The sequence below is a fragment of the Panonychus citri genome, unplaced genomic scaffold (genome assembly GCF_014898815.1).
Source record: "Panonychus citri isolate SS breed McGregor unplaced genomic scaffold, ASM1489881v1 Contig00051, whole genome shotgun sequence".
Taxonomy (NCBI): Eukaryota; Metazoa; Arthropoda; class Arachnida; order Trombidiformes; family Tetranychidae; genus Panonychus; species Panonychus citri.
In genome coordinates this window covers 80,045-89,808 of record NW_026515456.1, presented here as the reverse complement: position 1 = coordinate 89,808, position 9,764 = coordinate 80,045, and the positions used below count along the sequence as shown (strand labels likewise).

The 9,764-nt window shown below is 32.7% G+C and overlaps 2 protein-coding genes and 1 non-coding gene across 5 annotated transcripts; 2 read left to right on the top strand and 1 right to left on the bottom strand.

Annotated features, from left to right (window-relative positions):
- Window positions 1-516: 516 nt before the first annotated feature.
- On the top strand, window positions 517-4,910 carry LOC128385832 (guanylate cyclase 32E-like; the record flags this gene model as incomplete). Its single annotated transcript, XM_053344761.1, has 12 exons — window positions 517-832; window positions 934-1,080; window positions 1,142-1,317; window positions 1,727-1,862; window positions 1,922-2,067; window positions 2,178-2,268; window positions 2,369-2,547; window positions 2,639-2,809; window positions 2,887-2,991; window positions 3,055-3,126; window positions 3,210-3,375; window positions 3,442-4,910. Coding segments are annotated over 12 exons (3,174 nt in total), but the record flags the coding sequence as incomplete, so codon positions are not given.
- Window positions 4,911-5,922: 1,012 nt separating this feature from the next.
- Trnas-gcu (transfer RNA serine (anticodon GCU)) lies at window positions 5,923-6,004 on the bottom strand. The gene has a single exon. It is a non-coding gene; the product is annotated as a tRNA-Ser (tRNA).
- A 922-nt stretch (window positions 6,005-6,926) lies between these two features.
- On the top strand, window positions 6,927-9,419 carry LOC128385818 (caspase-3-like). 3 transcript variants are annotated; one of them, XM_053344743.1, is made up of 5 exons: window positions 6,927-6,945; window positions 7,433-7,468; window positions 7,589-7,628; window positions 7,879-8,593; window positions 8,698-9,419. In XM_053344743.1, exons 2-5 carry the CDS (start codon window positions 7,459-7,461, stop codon window positions 9,106-9,108), a joined length of 1,176 nt encoding a protein of 391 aa, XP_053200718.1. In that variant the 5' UTR covers window positions 6,927-6,945; window positions 7,433-7,458; the 3' UTR covers window positions 9,109-9,419. The 3 variants fall into 3 exon arrangements, with proteins under 3 accessions (XP_053200718.1, XP_053200719.1, XP_053200717.1); XM_053344744.1 differs by lacking the exon at window positions 6,927-6,945 and adding an exon at window positions 7,221-7,236; XM_053344742.1 differs by lacking the exons at window positions 6,927-6,945; window positions 7,433-7,468 and having other exon boundaries at window positions 7,475-7,628.
- The last annotated feature ends 345 nt before the right edge of the window (window positions 9,420-9,764 follow it).

Below are 9,764 nucleotides of genomic sequence, written 5' to 3'. Positions count from 1 at the left end.
ATTAGGATAATAGTAATTGTCAAGTGATGGTGAGCTCGTTAATTATTGTTGATTAGTTGAGATTATTTTTAGATACTCAAGAGATGAAGAAATCAAATCAATTGTAATACATTTATCAATAGAAAACTAAATGTGAGAATTTGTCAAGTTTATCTATTGATTTCTTTTGATTGTTTTAATTATACTTTTCATTATCTACCTTAATCAAGGTAACTAACCATCTAGACTATTTCTTGGTACTTAACCTTGTTTACCCTTGTTTTTGATTATTGTTATTACCTTGATGTTAATCCATCACCTTTTTAACCTTAGATAACAATTAGTTGATGGTCGACAATCAATTGATGTAAGAAAAGGACAAAAATAAACAAAGATTAAAAAATTGATTCCAATTAAGAGTCAATAAATTGATGCTTTCTCTTTTGTTATTCTGATCATGATTCATGTAGTTAATTCATTTGATTTAAATGTAATTATAATTGGAATGTTTTTCTTATGTTATTTTGGAAATAATAGTTCTGTACCCATCCTGGAACATCGGATAAACAGTTATTCCCGACATTTGCTCGAACTCGACCTCCCGACACTCAAATATCCAAATCAGTGGCCTCCGTTTTACTCAAATTCAATTGGCATAAAGTTGCTCTTCTTTACTCTCAAAGTGAATCTGATGAACGAAACTTCGAGGCCGTTGCTCGAACAGTTCAATCAACTTTGGCTGCGAATAAAATTGAGGTTCAATTTATCAGTAGATGGACAACAACTTATCATTATGGTTATACTGATAATCCTTTCAGTGACCTTGTTGAACGATCCTATCGACACACAAGAAGTAAGTCAATAATCAAAATTAATTGTCCAATTAGTTGATTGATTTTCCTCCAATTTTGTAAGATCAATTAATCTAAATTAAAATCTTGATCTATCCCTTAGTCTATGTTGTTGTAGGTCATTATTATGAGCATCTTGGATTTATGATGAGCCTCGAAGAGAAAGGTTTACTCGAGAGTGGACAATATTTCGTGGTGGGAGTAGATGTTGAACATTACAATAGCCAAGAACCACAAATCTATTTCAAAGGTAAGAGATTATCTAATAAAAATTAATCTCTTCTAATCCAATTCTCTCAACCAATCTAAAGGTCTCCTAAAAGATCAGATTAATCAAGTTGCTCAGAAAAGTTTCCAATCATATATCGGTGTTGTTTCATCGCCTTACATTGGATCTGAATCATTTTCCCTCAAAGTTAATCGTTACCTTCAAATGCCTCCGTTCAGCATTCCCAATCCACTTGGTTCATTTGGTGGCCTTAAACGGGTAAGTCCATTGGGTCAAATCTTCCGAAAGAAAAACTAAATGTCAGAATTTCAACTCAATTGGTTTATCCATTTGATTCCTGTTGATTTGTTGGAGCTAAATCAATGGAAATGAGTCAATTGTGATTTCTATTAGTTAATTGATTATGTATTAGACATCAAACTGTGATCGTTGATCATTTTCAGGAAATAATTAAACAAACAACATCTATTACTTAGTCTAGTTAGATGCTCATGTTAAGTAAGAAAATATCTGAATGGATAAATATTAAGTTGAGACGATAAATAAATCAAGTAAACAGAATCAATAAACAAGATTTAAGACCAATTATGATCAACGTAATTATTAATAGTATTGCCATGATTTATCATTTCGATGATTAATAAATTGTCTTCTTAATTGTCTAAAGGTACCTGCTGATGCCGCTTATCTTTACGATGCTGTTTTCATTTACGCTCGAGCCCTTAATGAATGTCTAATCGATGGTAATAACCATCGAGATGGTAAATTGTTACTTTCATATATACGAAATCGTCCATATAAAAGTGAGTTCCATCAACGTATTTATATTAACACAATTTAATTCATTGACTAATAATCTTAGGTGCAATGGGTTATATGGTTTACATGGACCAAAATGGCGACGCTGAAGGTAACTATACCTTAATTGCTCGTAAAAAACGTGATGGTAAATATGGACTTCATCCAATTGGAGTATTTCAAATGCCGATTAATTCATCAGATTTACCGGTAATCCAATCAATCAATTCAAGATGAACTTTGTCAAGTCAATTGTTGATCTTAATTGTTTTTTCTCTTATTATTCTTGATTATATTTTTTCTTTTCTTAAATTGTAAAGAGTCTGAATTTAGTTGATTCAGTTGAATGGGTATCTGATTATCCTCCTGCTGATGAGCCTCATTGTGGATTTGACGGTGATAAATGTAAAGGTAAAAAATCAATGGTGTCATTGATTAATTAGATTAATGAACTTTTCTTCTTTACCTTGTTCTTCCCACATTTAATGTTATATAAATTGTAAACAATTAGAACCACCATTAGAATGGTTTTTTGCCTTAATTGCGAGTGTAATTGCTGTAATGGCAATATTAATGATGATCGGTTATCGAGCTTGGATTTATGAACAAGAATTGGACAGTTTATTGTGGCGAGTTGATTTTAAAGATGTCATTGTCCGAGAAACTGTTCCAATTACTAAATTTTCAAAGGTTAATCAATAACTAATTAAACAGAACAATTATCACAACAATCATTAGAAGATTTAATTTATCTTACATTCTTTTTATTATTAATCTTCAGCTTAGATACTCTTCACAAGTTTCCCTTAATTCAGCAAGTGACATACTCGAGTTTCGTTATTGTCACTTGTACACTCAAGTCGCGTTTTATAAAGGACGATTAGTGGCCTTAAAAAGAATAAACAAGAAAAATGTTGTCATTAATCGTGAATTAAAAATCGAAATGAAATTAGTAAGTTTAATTTTTCAACAATCAATTCAATTTCTCTTCTAGTAATTAGTTCAATTAACTTGATCTTTGCTATTAAGATGAAGGATATACGACACGATAATCTGAACCAATTCATCGGTGCCTGTGTTGATGCTCCTAATATTTCAATATTAACTGATTATTGTACAAGAGGGAGTCTAAAGGTAATTAGTTAATCATGATCACAATTAAAGTACCTTTTAATTGATTGTTATTACCATTTTCAGGATGTTTTACAAAATGCTGAAGTTCATCTTGATCACATTTTCATCGCTTCAATGGTTGGTGATATTATAAGAGTAAGTTAATCAGTTGAGTTTATCAAATATTTATCGATTACAATCAACTAATTGTGTGGTTTGGATTTACTTTACATCTACAGGGAATGATTTATCTTCACGAATCAGCTATACATGTTCATGGTAATTTAAAATCATCTAATTGTTTAGTTGATAGTCGATGGGCTGTTAAAATTTCGGACTTTGGTTTGAATGAATTGAAACATGGTGAAGTCGTTAAAATGGCCGATTTTGAAAAATATTGTGAAAGTAAGTGAAACAATTAAGATCGTAAATGTACAAGATTTTTGTTAACAATTAACTGATTTCGATTAGGTTTATTGTGGAGAGCACCTGAGTTGATCCAATTGTCTGGTGGTAATTTATTTACCGGTAATCAGAAGGGCGATTCATATTCATTTGGAATGATTCTTTATGAGATTCTAAGCCGCCAGGGACCTTGGGGTGGGTGTAATTTATCAGCTTCCGAGATAATCACTTCGCTTATTAATCCAAAGCTAACAAGTAAACCGATTCGACCTCCGGTTGATTATCTTCGTGATAAATTAAGATTAACCTCTCGTTATAATGGATGTGGTACCATTAGTATTAATTCAATCAATAATAATGCCGATGATTATGGTAATATTAATAAGAATCAGTTGACCAATTATATGTACGATATTTGTATCTCTTGTATGGAATCGTGTTGGTCTGAGAATCCCGATGATAGGCCAGATTTTAAGATGATACGAAATCGACTGAAACCAATTAAAAGAGATCTAAAAAGTAATATTCTTGATAATATGTTGGACATGATGGAAAGATACACAACTAATTTAGAGGCGCTGGTTGATGAGCGAACTGACCAATTGGTCCAAGAGAAAAAGAAAACGGAAGATTTACTTTATGAGATGTTACCTAAAGCGGTGGCTGATGAGCTTCGCCGTGGACACAAAGTTGAAGCGGAATCTTTTGAATCGGTGACCGTGTTTTTCAGTGACATCGTTGGATTTACTCGAATGTCCGCTCAATCGACTCCCCTTCAAATTGTTGACTTTCTCAATGATTTGTATACACTTTTTGATTCGATCGTTGAATCTTATGATGTTTACAAGGTGGAAACCATTGGTGATGCTTATATGGTTGCTTCCGGTTTACCGATTAGAAATGGTGATCTACATGCTTCCGAAATCGCTTCCATGGCGTTACACTTGTTGGATGCTGTTCGAAAATTTAAAATTCGTCATATACCAGAGGAAAGTCTTCTCATGAGAGTGGGTATTCATAGTGGTCCTGTTTGCGCTGGTGTGGTTGGTGTTAAGATGCCTCGATATTGTCTTTTCGGCGATACTGTTAATACAGCGTCAAGAATGGAAACTACAAGTTTACCGTTGAAAATTCATGTTACCGATTCGTTTCGTTCAATTCTTGTGAAATTGGGTGGTTATGATCTGACGGAACGAGGTTTGGTTCCAATTAAGGGTAAAGGTGAACTTAAGACATTTTGGTTACTCGGAGAGTCTCGGGAAAGGTTAAACTCTCGTCGTTCAATTGTCCATCCTCGAGATTCAAAGGATCAACGATGTCACTTTAAAAGTCTTATGAGCACGATGACCACATCAGGGTCACTTGGATCGTCGACATTGATCAGTCCTGTTAGCATTATAAGCGGTGGACTTATAACTAGGAAAAGTTCACCAGTCACACTGCCAAATAGTCCAGTTCGTACAAGCCCAGTTTTCAATCGTTCCGAATCTCAGATGAGCAGAAAAGCATTTGCTAACAGTAACATCGGAGAGTAAAAATGTTCACTGAAATTGGTACATTAGAACTCAGTTCTAATCCATCGTCCAAGTTACAAAACCATTCAAATTTTCACAGAGCGAGTTTCGGTTACAAAGTGTTAACCTCTTCGTGTGAGATTAAAATGCTCCAGAAACGTTCAGTATCTTCACTTAATCGTCTTTTCCAATGAGATCGAGTCAACATCGAACTGGTTTCGACGAAACTTTCTCCGATTTCGATCTAACCGATTTAACCGGAAGGCCGAAAACATCGGCAACTTCACCATCTTTATCCTATGTAACCAAATCAACGGCATCAACATCAATCAAAGTGTCACGATTAACGACAACAAGTTCAGTTAACAATTTAATCGATGAACAGAATCGACATTTAAAGAGACAAAAAGATCGACTAATCTCAACTCGATCAGTTTCACCTAATTACATTCAATATAATTGTAGTAATAATTATAATCATCACAATCAACCTCAACATCATACTCACAATAATAGTAATAATAATAACAATCAATCTAATCAAGATGGTGATCAATCATTGAAAATGGTTTCAAGTGAATCTAAAATTTATGTTAATCGAGTTGACCTTGTATTAGAACCGTTCAAAAAGTTTCGAGGTTCTTTGAAGGATATTTTCTATTCAAATAAAAAGTTATCTTCCTCATCATCATTACAATCATCAATTGGAATCCATGATATATCAAGATCAGAAAGTTTCCCTTTCCTTTAAACAATTGTCATCAAAATAATTAATTAATCAACCGAAAGAAAATGAAATGAAACAATTTGTAAATAAATCATTTACATTGTGTGATAATCAAATTGTCACAATCAAAGTGTCTTAATTGTAATAATAACAATCGATTGGAAAATCAATAAAATTGATTAACTTGAGAATACGACATTGTATAGTTAATTGCTCGTTTCCTTCGATGATTAATTGATTGGGGGAAAAGCGTTTCAGATGATTAATGTTCTATTGTTTTTGATTGTTCGAAATAAAAATATTGTTCGATTGAGATGGGATTCGAACCCACGCGGGCAATGCCCATTGGATTAGCAGTCCAACGCCTTAACCACTCGGCCACCCAATCCGATAAAACTCAGAATTCTAATATTTCAACTATTTAAAACTCGAAATCTCAAAATTGACCTCCCAACTTTCGTTATTAGATTAATTATGATCGACTAACCTTCTCCTGCAATTTGAATTTCTATTATAAATTATTGAGCAATGGTCAGTGAAAGTGACTGATCATAGACTCAGGGAATGATTATGATTAGTGGGGAATAATAATCGAAATGAAATCGAACATTTTTACAAATGAAAGTCTGAAATTTGACAAAGCGACTGAATATAAGTTTGTCAATGTTCATTATCTAAAAGTTGGTTAACTTAATTGTCGAAAGAACTTTTGTTATTATCGTTGAATTGATATTGAAAAACTTGAGAAAAGTTTTGTCATTTTCATGGGAAAATATCGATACTTGGACTGTTTCTTTTTTCGCGCATTTTTTAAAATGAAATTTTCTCCAGCCCTCTTCTTATTTTCGTTTGCTTTCCTTTATATTACTTAATCATCTTCCATCAATACACAATGTACTTACAAATTTCATCATAATTAAAAGTTCTTTCAAAATTTCAATCGATTGATTATTCACAGAGCAATCATGTTATCAACCTTTTCCATGGTCATCATAAATTGATACTCAATCAATTTCCTCTTTCCCCAAGGTAAATTAACCTCGAAAAATTTGATCCAAATTAGAAAGATAAACAAATAACGGCGAGTAGAAAAGTCCAATTTTTCGTCAATTCGTCAAAGAAAAAAGTAAAACAAAAGAAATCGAAAAGTTGAAACTCGATCAATTATCAACTGACCGACTCATCGATTCTTATTGGTTAAAATTCAAAAGTAAAACTTAAGCCACACCAAAGCGATCACGAGGATCTTTATTAACTTTGTTTTCTTTTTCTTTATTTTATTTTCTTCTTACCTTTGGCGATTTCGTTTAATTGAAACCTGATTTCAAGGTAAACTTGTTGAAAGTTCATTGACACAATCAGTTCGTCATCAAGTATTAATCTTTATTTTGGTGATATTCAAATTGGAATCCATGGTTTCCAATTGAGAATCATCACAATTTTGTCTTCATTTTTTTCTCTTGTTTTCTTTTGTTTTCTTCACGTGTTCTTTTCAAGAGTAACAATTAACGACAATTACAACAGAATTAAACGAAAAATTCAATCAACTGATGATTAATTATAATCGTTGATTGAATAGCTTCTTATCTTAAATTTCCAATCAATTCTCTCTCTTTTTATGTAACAATAATTTTCTATTTGTTATTATAAACATTAGATTTTATCTCTTTTCCTCTTACGATTTTTGTTTCTCTGCTCTTGTGTTAATCTAATTTCTAATTACCAATCAATTGTTTAATTATCTTTTAATCAGTTCAATTTTCTCACTCTAACCCAATAATTCATTAATCTGCTCCCTTTTTTAATCCTTCACCAGTTACCATTGGTTAACACAATCAAAAAATGTCTTCAGGTAAACAAAATGTTTTTCTTTATTCTGTACAATTAAAAATGAGATTGAATTTTCATTCTTCTCTAATTGTGATTCTCATCTAATTAATCATGTTTTCCAATTGTTTCTATTTTTTTACAGTTGAACAAAACGCCATCGATTCACTTTCAGCCGATTTAAGGTAACGTTTCTCTCTCTCTATAATCTGTTAATCCATGTTAACTATCAAGTGGATTATTACTCATCGGTTCACCTTTCGTTATCTTATTAAACTCTGTTGATCATAACAAAGTAAAGTTACATAAAAGTTACTATGTAAACATTTAGATTTCTCATCTTATTTGGTCACTAATTGTTCAACTATAAGTGTTTTGTTTTCACCTATTGTTTCAATTTTCTCATCTTCTTTTTATCTTCATTTTGTCTTCTAGTGAGTCTCTTGGATTACAAGGTGATAATGAAGAGAGTGTAACTGATCCACCTTTACATGTGCCAATTGAAAATCAATCGGAAACTGAACCTCAACAGAATAACAACTCTCACATCTCAACTATGGATTCTCATGAAAATCAATTGCCCTCATCGTCTTCATCAAGTGAAAATATCTCATCGATTGATGGATGTGCTATCAGTCGACCCTTAAGAAATTCACCTGAATCTTTTGGGTCAAGTTTCGATGGCGAATCAATTGGCGGCAATGGTGCTACTGGTGGTGGTGATATTGAATCGATCGATAGTCCGTTAGGTCATTTTAAAACCGATATATTTGACGCTGAATACCGGATGGACTATCCTCGCCGGGGAAAGTGCCTTATTTTTAATCATAAACATTTTGTCTCTGTTGCTACTAGAAATGGTACCGACATTGATGCATATATTTTGGAAAAATGTTTCGCAAGTCTTGGTTTTGAGGTTGAAACTCACCAAGATCTTAAATTTGCTGAACTTCAGGATGTCTTGAAACGAGTTTCTGGAGAAGTTGATCATTCGGATGCCGATTGTTTTGTTTGTTGCATTTTGACACACGGGGAAGAGGAAAAGCTTCATGCCAGTGATCATCAATACAGTAAACGAGATGTATATGAACTTTTCACCGGTGATAAATGTCCATCGCTCAAAGGAAAGCCTAAAGTGTTCCTTATCCAGGTAAATCCGTTTTCTTTTCTTTTCTCGTCTCAACTCTTTTCTGTGCTTAATTTATTCGCTTTTAATCTTTTTGAATTCAATCTACTCTTAATCTCCATCTTTAGGCTTGCAGAGGAAATGCGGAAGATCCTGGTACTCACTTGGACTGCCAAACTGACGCTGCAATAACGATCGCTCAACCGGCTGATCGAACTCAATCCATTCCCATTTGGGCTGACTTTTTGATCTCATACTCAACTGTTGAAGGTTATTTTTCGTATCGTAATACAAGTTCCGGTGGATGGTTTGTTCAATCACTTGGTCCACTTTTATCAACTCATGGAGCTTATTACGATTTTGTCTCAATTTTAACCCACGTAAACATGGTGGTTGCTCGAGATTTCGAAGCAAGACCAAAAGGAAAACAAATACCCCAAACTGTTCACACATTGACCAAAAAGTTGGTTTTCCGTCGGAAAAAGAATCAACCAATCAAACCATCGACAATTTCGTTCCAAGGTAACCTAAATTGTTGAAAGAAAACCATGGAAACTTGAAAGATTCTCAAGGAGCATCAAATTATCCAAAAGAAGGTTAATTTTTCCCTCTCTTTTATTTATTCTTTCACTTTGTTCTCATTTCAACATCATAATCAATCCATTTTTATTCTTTTCTAATTTTTCTTTTAATTTTGCTTTTTCATTTCATTTTTAATTTCTTAATTTCAATACATCCAATTTGTCTTTTTTTGCTATTCATTTATACTCTTTGATAAAATTAAATTTTTCGATTCATTTTCTCATAAGAAAAAGCCAATTGACCATTTATTTGGCAACTTCCCACTAATCTCTCATAAAATCAATCAATCGCCATTGAAATTTATTCTCTTACAATTTAAATTATTACAAATAATAATTACAAATCTTGATTTTCCCTGAAAATCAACACGAAAAAAGTTAAATTTGATTAACGAAAAGTAGACTAATTGCTCACGAGAGGTCACCACTTGATCGAAGCGTATCCATGGCAACCAATTGATTGCATCATTTAACCAGAAAAAAGTTAATTTTGATTAATTTTTTCAACGATCGAATCATTTTTGCTTCCAATTAATTATCGAGTATTTAAACTAATTGGTCATTGAATGACGGAACAATCTAAACCTTTTCCCATGCGGATCTCGGAAAATTTG

Bases quoted from the DNA above. Each gene is read 5' to 3' on its own strand.
- LOC128385818 (XM_053344742.1), top strand. From the start codon at position 7,558: ATGTTTTCCAATTGTTTCTATTTTTTTACAGTTGAACAAAACGCCATC. The intron at 7,629-7,878 runs GTAACGTTTCTC...TTTGTCTTCTAG, and splicing joins TCACTTTCAGCCGATTTAAG to TGAGTCTCTTGGATTACAAG. The intron at 8,594-8,697 runs GTAAATCCGTTT...CTCCATCTTTAG, and splicing joins CTAAAGTGTTCCTTATCCAG to GCTTGCAGAGGAAATGCGGA.